Raw genomic sequence first — 15,003 nt, forward strand, 5'->3', positions numbered from 1 at the left:
AACTGGAGTCGAGCCCGGCCGAGCCGATTCCGACCGGTGTTGGTGGTGGCGGCGGTGCTGGCGGTGCGCTGTAGCGTTGTACTGCATATTCAAGCAACCGAGCGTTTCTAAGATCGCTCGTACTGACCATTTGAAAGAGAGGCTTGGAAGCCTTCGATCAAAGATACAAGCAACATGTTTAAAAAGTAAGGCGTGCTACGTAGAACTTGCATCGGCTGTCTTTCATGTCATCCCGGTTCATGCTTGAGCAGTACTGTAGGCCAAATGTGCCAACTTTTCACATCGCAAAAGTAGCTCAACGTGTGGCTAGCTGACTTGCACCTCTTTCGTGGATGCATCCTGACTGCTATTACATATTGTAATAAAAAAAGAAAACAAAACTCTCAGCCGTAAAGGGCTGTTCATGGTCGCGTAACCCTTTTGCGTGCTGTACCGGATGTGCTCAGACTTCGCGTCTTAACACCTTTCTGAATTCCAGGTTTGATGAAAAGGAGCACGTGTCCGGCATAACGCAGCTCAAGTCGTCCGTACAGAAGGCCATAAAAGGCAGAATCCTGGAACAATTCCCTTCGTCTGAAAACTACATCAACCAGATACTTCCGAAAAAGGACCTTCTCCGGACCGTCAAGTGGCAAGTTGCTTTTACACTTGTTCGTTGGCTTATGTGGTGGGTTCACGGTGTTCGAAGCGTTATGTCTCTGCTGGGTTGCTGGGATTCAGTCAGACCTTCAGGGCCCAGCTGTTTGCAACACTTCGAGGCGCGACGGTTGTCATTGCATGTCTACAATTTGTACTAACTTCAGTTCAGCGCTTCTCTCGCGACTGGCGATCTCCACCTTCCGTCTTATCGCCTTTCATTTCTTTTATTTTTTTCTCTCTCTCTATCTGCCTCTCTTGTGAAAAGTCTGCAAGACAGACTTGTAAACTAGGCGAGTTTGTACTCCATTCCTCATATGTCCACCAAAATTTCGCCGTGGTCCAATTTGCCCTTCCTACTTTTTGTGTAACAGTACATGACCTTGTGGCAGATTTGGGAATGGTAATGATTTTCCATTGTAAATTCTGTGCTAAACTTTTCAACGATCATTTCAGGATGCTACATGCAAGTAATGTATATAAAGTCGTGCAGGGCTTGCTGGTTAAGTTTTATTTCACACTGCTAGTTATACTCCTTTTGTTCTGCGGTGTAGGCATTACAGTCGAGTGCCTCTACAAAGAATGTCTGTACAACACAATGACCTCTGTAATGAAGGAATAATAATGTCCTGGTTCCATTGTGAGCTGTGCAATGCATGACCTTTACAGCGAAGCGACCTGTAAAACAAGTTATTTCAGAGGCCCCTAGCACTTAGACGTTTGACTGTATTATTTTCTATTGAGGACATGGCAGTGTACTTCAGGATGAATAAGAAACATGAGCTTTTAGCGGGTGTTTGCATTCCTTCACTTCCACTGACTGTACCATTTCTGCTTGACCTGGTGGGTAGTTGTCATTTCTTGACGGGCTGATGGTACTTTATTTTCTGGAAGTGTTGCAAACTATGTGCCTCATTGGAAATAGCACGTGGACAGCATTATGAAACTGGTTGACAGCTTGCTTCAGATTCTTGTTTGAGATTACGTGTGTTCAGGGACACACGTTCCCAGTTAAACATTTTAACAATCATAAATTCTCATTCAAGCACAGTTTGCAACTCCAACATCCAAAGTGCTAATTCCTAAGCACGGGCATATATGATTTTACATATTGATTGACGGTTAGTTTCAGCATGCTTGGCTATGTTTGAAGAAGAGTAATTTGCACAAACAACCCAAATGAGATGCAACTCGCTGCCCTTAGCTTTTCTTGCAGGGGTAGAGAACTGGACCGCTGCTAGCTACAAGACAGTGATGAAATCTGTGCTGAAAGTTTGTTGAATTCCTGTGCAACAGACACTTTTTGGGTCATAAATTTAAGCTTGTAAAAATAAAACATTTGCACTTGGCACGTCTTGATTCTCCTTTTTTTTTCTCCTGCCTGTTCCTGATAAATCAAGCTACAACATATGTACTGCAGCCAAAAAATCTAAGGTGTTTCTCCATGGTATAGAACTTGCTTGAATTGGTTACCTTAAACACTTCCAAGCTTAAAGAGTTCAAGGCAGAGGTCTTGAATAAGTTAAAGGGTACACGTCTTGGCAGTGATCTCTCTTCCCGCCTGCATGTAGCACATCACTTGAATAATAATTTGCTGGTCTTATTTTTGCCTTGTTTTGTGGTCTGAACTTTGACTGAAGCTTCTCTCTCTATTCCTTTTTTTTATGGTACGCGTTACCCATTTCACTTTGGAATGCACTAAAATTTTTGATGTAATGGTGCCATTACAAAAACTTACAAAAATGCTTGTATAATGTATCTACCAATCGACATAGCAGTCTCTGCAAAAAACCCAACTGCTATTCTGTGCCAGGAGAAAGCCCTCATTCGCAGCACTCTGTGTGTGACCTCTGTTGCAGCCATGACCACGTGGAGATTCTCATCAATGGGGCCGGAGAGCTGCTGTTCTTCAGACAACGTGAGGGCCCATACTTCCCCACACTGCGGCTGCTGCACAAGTACCCGTTCCTGTGCCCCTGGCTACAGGTGGACAAAGGAGCCATCCGGTTTGTGCTCAGTGGTGCGAACATTATGTGCCCAGGTCTCACATCACCTGGTGCCAAGATGACCTGTGTCCCCAAGGGAACAGTTGTCGTATCCTTTCTTACCTCTTCAGCAAGTATAAGAATAGGGGAAGGGTGTGTGAGAGTGCATGTCCAACACTTGTTTTAACTACATTCACTGGCACCATTTGTGTGTCCTGTCCTGTCACCCATCTGTGGTAGAGAGAGCAGTACGTTAACCACTATCATCATCAGCAGCCTGGTTAAGCCCACTGCAGGGCAAAGGCCTCTCCCATACTTCTCCAACTACCCCGGTCATGTACTAATTGTGGCCATGTTGTCCCTGCAAACTCCTTAATCTCATCCGCCCACCTAACTTTCTGCCGCCCTCTGCTACGCTTCCCTTCCCTTGGAATCCATTCCGTAACTCTCAATGACCGTCGGTTATCTTCCCTCCTCATTACGTGTCCTGCCCATGCCCATTTCTTTTTCTTGATTTCAACTAAGATATCATAAACTCGCGTTTGTTCCCTTACCCAATCTGCTCTTTTCTTATCCCTTAATGTTACACCTATTATTCTTCTTTCCATAGCTCGTGTTGTGGCGTCCTCAATTTAAGTAGAAGTTGATTGTTGTGTTCATATAGGAGGTTGTGGCCAAGTACTGCACCAGGGTGGCCAATCCTACTCTGGTGAGGCAGTGCGTTACCGGTTCTGGTCACCGGGATCAGGCCACACTCCAGGCCTGTTTATGCAATTTTATCAACACGCGGATTTTTTTTTAAAACATCCGGTGGAAAATTGCACGGCACCTGGATTCGAACTACGGACCTCTTGCACGCGAGGCGGGTGTTCTACCTCTACGCCACCGCTGCACCTATGCCATGTTAACCACGTTAACCACTATGCCACTGGCCAAATGTGTCAAGCCAGTTCCAGCTTGGTGTTGTGTGTGTGTGACAAAGCCTAAGAGCTCTGCATCCAGTGCACACATTGCTAGAGTTTCATGCTAAATCTACTAGAGTGAAATCTGGCACTAGTGTATATGCGCCAATGGTACAGAGCCTAATTCAGCATGGCGATGATGGTTAATACATAGACTTATCTAAAGTAGGGCTTCAAACAACCTCTGGTCACTTGATTAACCTAGCCTTTGTCATCTCATGTTTGCTGTATGGCAGTGGGCAGCCTTATTTCCCCTCTAATTTCTGCATTCATATTGTCTCCAGAACATTAAATAAGATGAAGTCTTCAAAATATCTAAAATAGTCTCCCATGATGAGTGTCATTGGCCAAAAGCCATCTTCTATTGAGATGCTTACTTAGAAGAGTTGACTTAATTATGCATTGTAAGGTGTCCTAATAGCGCGAGCAGAAACACAGATGCGCACACTCGGTGCTGTTTTTGTGTTTTCGTGTGTTTGTGTTCCTGCTTGCACTACCAGAATATACTTTAGTAGGACATTCTTGAGGGCGAGTTAGTGGACACTTGATGAGAAGTTAAAACTGTGCGTAAAAACGAGGACAAGCACTCATGATTTCGCTCATGTGTTTCTTTCGCTTGTTCTCGTTTTTTCACGCAGTTTTAACCCCCCTTCAACTACCAGAATACCTTACAATTTCACACCCACATGCTTACATAGCAAATCTTGTCCACTTATTTGCTGTCCAGAATTTGCTGTAGTAACTTTAGTAGGAAACTCTATAGCTTGTGCCACTTGCATATGGGGGAATGCCTGCACATTTCTGCAGTTGTGACTTGCCATTCATCTCATTAACTCATTATGTCTGTGCAGTTACGTTCTGCTCCCAGTAATGCTACCAGTACGACAATTAAGCCGAACTGCGCCGAGAGGCAAACTCTGCTACATTTAAGCAAAATATGAGAAATCTGCTCCCACTCTGGGGGGGAGGTGCCGAAAGGGTTACTCGAGCTTTTAAAAATAGAAATATGCCCTTAAGCACCATTTTACTGCATCATCCAAAGTGGCATGGCGTGGACCAACAGTTGCATTGGTTCCATGGTAAACCGAGTCAAGGGATTGTAGCGCTGTTTCTTCGGTGGGTTGCTGTCTATATTCAATAAGTTCACATGCCATAGTAGTGCAGGCGCACGAGGCCGCTCACACAGTCTGCTCACGCGCCTTCTACTTGCTTGTGTGTGTTGTAACCCCAACACGTTCGGGTTGCTTAGGCAACAGGACAGGACAGTGTCGCTCATGCCGAGCCAGACCCCGTACTCCTCTATAACCAATGTAAAGCAGTGACTGAACACTGTATGGTGTCTCGTTCGATTTTTCGAATGTAACGCGCACATTGGCACAGACACTGCGGCCATGAATTCCACTATTCAATTTGTTGCCTATCCCCCACTTTTTATGGCATGACAATTTCACGGCGTAAGAATGGCATATGGCCACTATCAAGATTTTGGTGGACTCAGCATCAAACAGCAACTTTCGGCGCTGGACACCGATGAAGCACTGCTGGTTAAGCCTTGCTGTATCATACAGCTGTGACAAAAAATTTGCTGCCAGCTGACGTGGTGGCGGGCACATCATCACGGCAAGATGGCCTCCAATATGTTCGGACCAGTAAACCGCTTTGGTGATTGCGTGTGAGATCACGAGCTAGACTGGTGGCTTGGAAGCCAAGGGGAGGGGTGGTGGTGGTCATTTTTAGTGTGGATTAAATTTGTGATCCGGTGACCACTTACTGCTTTCACGTGCATTGCCCACTGTAAAAGCCCCATGTAGCTTGCAATGCTTTCATAAATCTGCTCCGAAATTAGATGGGCCAGTAGCACCATTGTGCTCCCTTAAATTTGGTTCTGAAGTTTAAACTAACAAATACATATTTTGGATTAACAGGAAAGTGATAGTACATATACTGAAAGACACGACAGCAGGGCTAAAATTGTGATGTTTGTAGATCCTTGCCTGGGGGGCTATGTTTATACGAGATGTCATCTATGCTTCATTTCATACTTAGCAGATAACACTGCATAAGCTACGCAAGTAGCAGTGTGGTCGTAGCAGTGTCACCCCATGTGTCTTGCACTGCAGTTTTTTTTTTATCTGTGATGCTTTGTGAAAAATAGCTACTTCATATATTACCGCTACAACTTGTGGACATAAGGCTACTAAAATTATGTAATATTTGTGCACTTCTGTGTGTCAAGTATGCAACATGCTTTGTTTTAGTCGCGTTATGATTGCTGGTAGTAGAAACATGTCACTCCGTTCTACGTCGCCTTCATAGGCATAGCATTACCTCCTATGTGTGAAGCTCACTGTAGTTTTTGTAAGTGTACTTATAAATTCTAGGATATGTTGCCTTAGCCCTTATCGGGCACTAAATAGAGTAATATTTCTAGAAATGCAAAGAAAACAGTAATAATTCGCTTAACTGCAAAGAGGAAACTGGCGAGAAATTATGTTGGGACTTAAATTATCAGCTATGTGGTATTGTCACTGTATTCCTTGACTGTTTATTAGGCGATCATGGCCGAAGGCAAGGAGCACTCACTGGCTGTTGGTTTTACAGTCATGTCTACAGATGACATGTAAGTCTTTCACTGTTTCTGAATCCGCTAGCAACACTTTGAATGTGTCATTGTGTCTAAAAGTGAAAAAAATATCACTGGTGGGTTTCTACATGGAACAGCACCTTCTCTTGCATTAAGATGTGTACCTCTTAGGGCACAAGATTCTGCACAATCACATGGTAGCACTGGCTAGTATTTTTTGAGGTTGAACAGGAACAACTCTTATACACACTCCTCGATAATGGTAGTAGCCAACTGCTGCACTGTTTTTGGCATGGTGAAGTGCAATACTTTACAGTCAGACTGGTACAAACATTATTTTGTGTACTGTTGCTCGCAGAGCCAGCATCAACAAAGGCATCGGAGTGGAGAACGTGCACTACCTCAATGACGGCCTCTGGCACATGAAACCGGTCAAGTAGCGACAATAAAGAAATTAGACGAGTTGAAGGGGTCCAATGTCTGCTTGCGAAACTACCACGGAGAGCACGGGCGCCTCTCGACTCAGCCGCTCGGCCAATCGGCCCAGAGACCCGCGCTCGGATACTGCATGCTCGCACAGAAACACGGACGCGCCCCGCTGTGTGGCGTCCAGTATGTCGTGGTGCGACATCTCTCCAGTTACCACCAGCTCGGCCTCGTCGAAGGCCTCGCGCAGCACGGAAACGCCCGATCCGGCGCACAGGACGACGTGCGAGATTGCAGAGCTGGTGGTGTGGCGCGCGGCCAGGGCCAGCCGCACTTTTGGTGCGCCCACGTGCTTTCCGAGCCGCGCTGCGAGCTCTTCTATGACCACGGGTGGCTCGAGCCGCAGCCGCCGCCCCGCGCCATCAGTCGCCAGCGGCTCTGTAGTTGAAGATCCGAGGCACGACGCCAGCCAGTCGTTGGCCCCGCCGTCAGCCGCGTCCCAGGCTGTGTGCGGCGAGTAGACAGCGATGCCCCTCTCGAGACAGCGGATCACGAGCCGCTCCTTCCACTGAGATTGACGAAGCGCGCGCAGAGGCGTGAAGATGGGTGGGTGATAGGACACGATGAGCTGGGCGTTTCGCTGCTCAGCTTCGTCCATCACTTGTAGAGTAAGGTCGTTCGTTAGGAGCACGTTCTTCACTACCGGCAAACCGCTGGGCTCGACCAGCAGACCGACGTTGTCCCACGACGCTGCCGTCGAGGGCGGGGCTATACGTTCTAGTATTTCGACCACCTTCGACAAATCCATTATTGTGCAGCTTTTGCGGTCGTGATGGACGCACTTGTGCACCAATGCGCGATTTATACGCAAAAGCAGAAAGGCTGTTGCGGCCAAAGAGCGCCCATAGAATAAAGAACCAATCAAGCGCCTGGAACGCCTAAACATGCTTAGTAGCAATACTCCTTGTAATAAAGTGGAACGCGTGGAGTGTCACCTGGTGAGCTCTCAAAGGTTATATCTATGTCTATGAGCTCGTTTATATGCATAACAACGCACTAAGTACAGTATTTATTTCAAAAACAAATGAAGGACCCTGCTCAACTACGAAGAAGTCAAAATAGGACTCCGGGGGGAGGGGGGGTGCAAAGCGCTTCTTGACGACGCAACGTGTGGCGCTGCATGCGATTCCCCGGTCCACGGCTGGCCGCTGGCCAAAGGAAGTGCAAAGGTGACTGGCGCACGAAAACGAACTTACGAGGCTGCATTAACCGGCGTGATTCTTTATTCTATGCCGACGTGCCCTACAGTACAGGTTTCTAAACAGTGTCATTCACAGCTTGACGTTTTATTTCTAAGAGGGGAGAGCTAGAGATTGCTCTGCTCGGTCGTGTGCAATCCCAGTGGGGTTCACGTAGACCAAATCAGCAATATAGTGAAGTATTTTACAACACAAATGCTCAACTAAATGCTCATAGTTCAGAAAAACCACTGCAAGGGTACAAATCTGTCGTAAAGAATCGGCCGTTTCGCACGTGCAGAGATTTATAAGCATATTTGAGAACAATCGTGTAAGACAATTAATAAAAATGTTTTATTATTTCACATATCTATATATATAGGTCGTAGTTCCCAGGCGGCGTACGGTATGTCGCTTTATTATTATTATTATTATTATTATTATTATTATTATTATTATTATTATTATTATTATTATTATTATTATTATTATTATTATTATTATTGAAGTCGTCTGCTCAAGCCAGCGCCTCCCTCAAGCAGACGAATTCAAGCAGACATGTATATGCATGGTACGTGTAAATTACACGTACCTCTTGCATGGCCTGCAGCCATGTAACTTCTTGATCGCGTTCTTTTGCGATATAATGATGCATCGTACATCTCGATTAGTGCAAATTTCACGGCTCTTCTTTTCTTCTGCATATAAGTATATAGCTGGCGCTTCGCAGCGTGCCTATGGTGCGCAGTATGACATCGAGGATCTCCACAACTTCCAAGGAGACAAGAATTATGTATTTAGGACATTTATTCGCACAGAATAATATGCATGGAAAATGGAGCGATGCTGAACGAGGACGGCAACACGTGCTAGAGCTGCCACCTACGTGGGGATTGCTCATACTATAGTTGCGTGGCGAAGCAAGCGATTAGAGGCATAGAATTAATCAAGTATGTCTGAATAGCCACTCGGCGTAATATTTTATTTGTTTTTGTTTCTTTTATGAACGAAAATTCTGTATATATATCAGAGGTGCGGCAGCACGCATTATGTCCCAGCGCGGCCTTGGGTCTTTGCCATTCAGATTTGAAATGGAAGAGTTCCTCTGACCTCCGCTCACTCTGCGCGAGAGTAAGTAGCGTCATCTTTGCGACCTCGGCAACTGCTTTTCTAGGAGTACTGATTACGCGAATAGCTTTATTTTTTTGCGACACCGGCAGTGACGTCGACGAAAGTATAAAGCATGGCAACATTGGAAGGAGCAGCAGGCGAAAAAAAAAAAAAAGAACGTGAAGGAAGAGAGGAGCAGGAGAGCAGCACGTTTGCCCTTGATCACTGTACAGGAAGAAAATAAAATCGTTGGCGAGGGAAAATTGTCGGCTGTAAAAACGGCCCGAAACTTAATTTATATTACGCGCAATAGGGCGAACAAACGGAATATTTCAACAAACCGCCCAGATGCTATTTTTGGAAGCGGTTCACAGGAAGCGTGATTCATGGAACTTCATACAAAAATGAATCTCTATGGCATCATGCTTGGTCCTGAAGCGTTCCTAATTTTAGAAACTTCATACGCATGGCGACTGAACTGTCCATGCCCACCGTTGTTTATTCGTCCTTTCCCTCCCCCTCCCCCACTTATTAAAAAAAATTTTAGAGCGGCTTACCTTCCAGAAAAAAAAAATATATATATATATATATATATATATATATATATATATATATATATATATATATACTGCACAATAAAATAACCCAGTTTAGTTACATGCCAAAAAAATATATATATAAGCCACACGAAGAAGTGAAACTCGAATTATCGAATAGCAAGAGCCACGCATTGTCTAAGGTCGGTTGACCTGGAAAGTTGCCCAACCTGCCCACTCCCATCAACGCGCGCGCGCATAGTACTGCCTGTGGACGCTAGGTGCCCCGACCCGACATGTGTCCGATGCGCCCGCGCCACCCGCGCCACCGGCGTGCAGAGGCCAACGGAAAAGCCGATCAGTAGGACACGGTCGCGCGGGCTCTGTGTGCGCAACTTTCTGCCGCCTCGGACAGTTCCGGTCTTCATTGAAGATAACGACGGCCGTCTGGCAAGAAAACTGCGGTTCTTGCACTCCAGGTACTCGTTGCCACTTCCCAGAGATATACAGGGCATTCAAAACCACGTTGCGTGCACGCATGCGCTTGTATATAAAGAAAACTATTGTATTCGTTGTCGTGTAGGAAGCGCGCTCAGACAAATTTATGCTCATGTGAGGAAACGTTGAAGAAAAAGAAATTCGGTTGGAAGCATTGACTTTGTGCTCTGCACTTTCCGTATCAATGGGATAGCGCTAAATAGAAAGCCTGGTAGTGGACTTCTCGCTTCGCCACATAACACGTGCATGTCCAATTCATTTCTTCGCTGCAAATAAACCAGGGAGAAAAAAAAAGAGAGTGCGCCTTCCACTCCCCATTTATTACTGCCCTAGTCTCCGGTCTTTTCGCCTTCTTTCTCGCAAGAGAGCGAAAGCGAGCGCGGAAAGAAAGTGGCAGATACTCCCGACTCGCCGGCCGTGGAAAATTCCGCGGCGACCGCGCGCCGCTTCGCTTGCGCTTTGATTCGGCGTCGCGCCCTCTACTGGCTGCCGCCAAAAAGCGCGCGCGCGTGTGGACCGTTGTGTCGTCTGCTACAAATCTGCTGCGTCGTCTGCTCCGTCGGCAGCGGCTTTCTTTTTTTGTAACCTTGAGGCGCGTATTCTTCTTTTGGCCGGACGTATGCGAACATTTTCGTTCGTGACCATGTCGTAAACTGCGGTGACGTACCGCTTCCTTTCTTTTCCAGGGGAACAGTCCAACTGCGCCAAAATAGAGAGGCCTTGTCGAATCGCTCAGATACACGTGAGCATCTGTCTTGTGCACAAAGCGTCGGCCTCCAGGTTCGAACTACGACACAGCCATGGACGCTATGGACGCCGACTGGTTCGAACGCGACCTTCTGCAGAGGCCAGTAAGCACTCCGGGAAGCGATAACAGGCAAGTCTACTCCTCTTTCCCCACTATTTAATGCACAGACCTTAAAGTCGAATCGGCAAAAATGTTAAGTCGTTACGACTGTCGCGTTATCCATACAATAACACATTTTCGTCCACGGAAGCTGCAGATATTTAGAAAAGTGCCGGCTCTCGTTAGCACATAACATTTCTAAATAGAAAATTCGAAGGCAACTTTTTTTTTTATCACGTTACGGACCAATTTACGCAAGGTATGCAAGTCAAACAGAAATTTCAGGCCTTGCTGCTGTTGAGTCATGCACTTAGCTAAGTTACAGATATTTAACGAACTTTAGAGTATTTATGCATACATTTGCAAATAAGAAAACCGCGTTTTCTTTTCTTTCTTTTTTTTTTGTATATGCACATACTTGCGATCTGTAGGCCTGCTACGTCTCACATGTGCAATCGGTCAATGTGCCATATGCAAAAATTTACCAATTTTCATTTTTCAAATTTAGTTATTCATTCATTTATCTTTCCTTTTCCTGAGCGCAGAGAAAGCTGTGTCACCCATTCGCCTGCGTGTCTATATGCTCCCCTTGGGGAGCAGAGTTGCGCCTCTGATTGAACGCGACGCTCGCGCCCCTATTCACCAAATCTGGTCACATGCGCAAAAAGGCTCAAGTATAAAAAAACCACATGCAAGCGATCTTGTGTGCGACAAACGACGCGATGGATGTGGATGTCGCGTTCGCTCGTTGCCTGCAAGTTGTACCCCATGCGAGCGACGACTTCGAGCGACTTCTCCCCGGTGTTGCCGGTATGAGGGCAGCAAATACACGTCGTAACTGGCGTGACGCGTGCTGTACTAAGTTAAGTTGATGTGTTTTGCTGTAAAATGTAGCATAAAATATTTCTGAACGTCTTGCAGTAGGTTCTTGTTCTTGCAGGCATAAAAATTCGAATTGTTTGCTCATTCCCTGCGACAATCGGTAGTACTTGACCAGCTTCGCGCTATTGGCTAGTAGCTCATAGCACTTCTGGGCGACGAATTCTGGATTTCCAGAACCGAGCGACCGAGCGACAAGACCGAGCGATCTGTTCAAGCGACGGCCCGTTTTGTGCTCGTCGCCGTCGCGCACAAAATTGCTCTCTCTCCTTTTGAGGGAAAGCCAACTTCACGGCTGCGCCTGCACTGCCGCCCGCCGCCTTCGCGAAACGCCACTGCGGATATTATTGTATTACATGGGGCAATGTGTAAATGTCGGGATGCTAAAATCACTCCTTGGATACAGAACATCCATTCTATAACAACTGGCAGCAGAATTTTGTAATTGGGTGTTTTGTCTAATTGCCAAAATAAGCTCTCTCTTGTCAAACATGTGCCCTGAAAAACAAGTGGCACTCGAAGCAAAAACGGTCGTCGCACGTCGAAATCGGTACTGTGGGTCAAGTGCGGTATGTGACTCTTTATTCCAGCGTAGCGGTGCATTCCAGAATGCACAAACTTATTTGCGTCACACACGAAATCTGATCAATATATAGTGAGCATGAATCTCAGTAGCAATATTTTTTTCGATGAGAATAGGCGATAACATTCAGGACATGTATGACTCCCGTCGTGCTAACAGCTGGTTGGCCGGTGAAATAACTGTACAGGAAAAAGGTACAAATGTGCTCGTGTGTATATGTATATAAGATATTCATCCTACAGATGTAGTAGCGCAGCATTATACAGTCTATATAGTCCGTCGAAGTCCATCTAGCTGCGAAGTATAAACGTTTGAAGCCGTATCCAGCGTCTGTTACGCCAGACCTACCTCGATCTGCGCAAAATTCTACTTGGCTTGCGTAGCACGAAGCACATATAATTTGTAGCACTTGTTTTATCCGCAATCGCTGTTTGCTCAAGTTGCCTATTTTATTCCTACAAGCACTGCGTCAAAAACGGCGTGCAACGAGCGATTTGTAGAACTTACTTTATGTATAGAATAGTGTCTGTTCGAGTTTTCTTATGTTAAAAAAAAAGGGGGGGGGGGGCTTCTGCCGATAATGACTTGTAGCATCAATTTTATCCGAATTCGTTCTTTCTTCGAATTTCCCTTTTCCCTTTGATGTGAAAGTCTCCTTGCCGCCGACGCGGAATGAACGAGCAAGCACACTAGGCCGCTGGGCCGCGCAGTCTCTTGCAATCAAGAGGAGTCGCTTTCCTGCTTAACATGGACCCGTTGGCGGGCAAGATGGCGGACCTACGCGCAACTCTATTCTAGTGTCTACCATGCAAGTGGCTGCGGAGATTCCAGTAGTCCGTATCCCCCCCTTTTCTCTCTCTCTCTCTTTCGCGTAACGAATTACGTATCCACTTTCCCCTCGCTTAACGCGGACACCTCCCATTAAACTTTACGCTTTGCGACTGCCGAATCGCACATGCAGCTGAGCTTGACATGGCGCCTGCCGATGAGATTCGAACGAATTTCCTGCTTCTCGTGACGATTAAAAGCACACACACACACACACACACACACAAAAAAAAAACATCCCAGCAATTTAGACAGGTAGATGTATTTTCACATAAAAGGAAATGATTCGACTTCTCGAATATCGCGCTGAAATCGCGGTGCTGATGACGTCAATATAGCTTCACGTATTTCACACCAATTTTTTTTACGCAAATTCCACAAAATTTACAGAGCTTTGCTTTCGCTCGCTTTACGGTGAAATGTAATCCCACCAGCCTTTTTTTATCATTTGTAAAGAAATAGCTGGCCCCCAGCAGGTGATGCAGATTTAAATCTATGATGTCACAGGGAGCTGTTGCGGGAATTTTAAGGCGTTAATTGCACTTCTAAAGATTATGATGCTGTCTGTTCTAGTCACCGATACCCTCCCTTACTTTTTTTTAATGCGATAGCATTATATGGCTCACGAGGTGGAAAATATGGCTTTGTCGGTGTGACCACTTGATAGTCCAAAAAGGCTACAAATCCTCGACCTTTGGTGTTAAGGCACAGTTAACCAAGATAGAATTAAGGTACTCGAACCCACATCGTTTGGAAGGTACCTAACCCTCTACCTTTGGTGAGAGTCGAAACAGTGACCAATACTGCTAATTAAGGTGAAGTTAATCGACTCAGTTACGACAGTGTTTATTAAGGCACTCAAACCGTCGACATTTGGTGGGAGTCGAAGCCACGACCTTTGGTGTTATTTAAGGTACAGTTAATTATGACACAAAGTACTCGAACCCATGACCTTTGTGGGGAGTCGAACCCTCGACCTTTGATGGGAGTTGAACCCATGTTCTGTGTTGTGTGCGTCTTGTGATGAACACCGTTGGTCACATGACAGCCGCAGCTCTTCTGCTGACTTGGCCGCTCAAGTCGCATGACTCTGCCAGAGGCGCCACCGGATGTTGCCGCACTTCTGCGGCGTGGCCACAATGTTTTCGCATTCATCCATGTAGAGATAACTAAGTGCCCCTTGAATTTTTTATTTTTTTTTAACATCTGACTGCGCTTTTCAATTGACATCCCATAGCAATCTGTGCAGGTTGTTCCGCTGTGGACTCAAGCGCGCCCTACCTGTGGCACCTCCGTCACCCAGCAATGCCAAACGCTTCCGGCCTGCCGAACAGCAGCAGTTGTGGCCGCAGCAATGGCCACAGCAGCAGCAACAGCAACAGATGATCCAAACGCCTACTCAGCGCACGGACTTTGACAGCTGGCTCGCCGAGGTTCACGGCTGCTAAGCTATGCTGCTTTCAAAGTACGTTGGCAGCCCAAGAGAAGCACGCTCTCTTCGGTTGTGCAGGCTGCCTACGAGGGCGGTGAACACTGTGATGAACTGCATTGTTACAGTGCTGCTTCTTAAGGCAGAGGACATTTACAAACCGTTTTTTTTAAAGCCCCGCGCACATTTGAGAGAAGCTCATCACCTGCCAAAGATAAAGGCATCAGCCACTCCGTGCAGACAATAATGGCTCGCAGGACACCAGATTGCACGACAGAGAGTGCCACCTGTGATTGGAGCATAGTGGCCATTTGTTTTCCTCAATAAAGATGTTCTATCCTATTGTTAATTACGCCTTCAGATCAACACTGTTCGTGCACTGCACTAGATGTCACATGCTCAGCACATATTTTGCAAGACACTGCTAGCGTACTAGTAGCACTCTTCTAGCAGATGATGCAC

General features: G+C 46.1%; 2 protein-coding genes across 2 annotated transcripts; one reads left to right on the forward strand and one right to left on the reverse strand.

The window, feature by feature from the left end:
* Positions 1–11: 11 nt before the first annotated feature.
* Positions 12–6,635, forward strand: MCTS1 (malignant T-cell-amplified sequence 1 homolog). Its single transcript, XM_075688817.1, has 5 exons — positions 12–185; positions 479–631; positions 2,496–2,730; positions 6,136–6,203; positions 6,526–6,635. Exons 1-5 carry the CDS (start codon positions 175–177, stop codon positions 6,605–6,607), a joined length of 549 nt encoding a protein of 182 aa, XP_075544932.1. The 5' UTR covers positions 12–174; the 3' UTR covers positions 6,608–6,635.
* Positions 6,358–7,553, reverse strand: LOC142579027 (NIF3-like protein 1). The gene has a single exon (XM_075688816.1). The coding sequence runs from the start codon at positions 7,537–7,539 to the stop codon at positions 6,622–6,624; it is 918 nt and encodes a 305-aa protein (XP_075544931.1). The 5' UTR covers positions 7,540–7,553; the 3' UTR covers positions 6,358–6,621.
* Between the last annotated feature and the right edge of the window lie 7,450 nt (positions 7,554–15,003).

Source organism: Dermacentor variabilis, chromosome 4 (genome assembly GCF_050947875.1).
Source record: "Dermacentor variabilis isolate Ectoservices chromosome 4, ASM5094787v1, whole genome shotgun sequence".
Lineage (NCBI taxonomy): Eukaryota > Metazoa > Arthropoda > Arachnida > Ixodida > Ixodidae > Dermacentor > Dermacentor variabilis.

Coding starts and splice junctions, on each gene's coding strand:
- LOC142579027 (XM_075688816.1), bottom strand. CDS start 7,539: ATGTTTAGGCGTTCCAGGCGCTTGATTGGTTCTTTATTCTATGGGCGC.
- MCTS1 (XM_075688817.1), top strand. Junction 2,731..6,135: donor TCCCCAAGGGAACAGTTGTC/GTATCCTTTCTT, acceptor ACTGTTTATTAG/GCGATCATGGCCGAAGGCAA. Junction 6,204..6,525: donor GTCATGTCTACAGATGACAT/GTAAGTCTTTCA, acceptor TGTTGCTCGCAG/AGCCAGCATCAACAAAGGCA.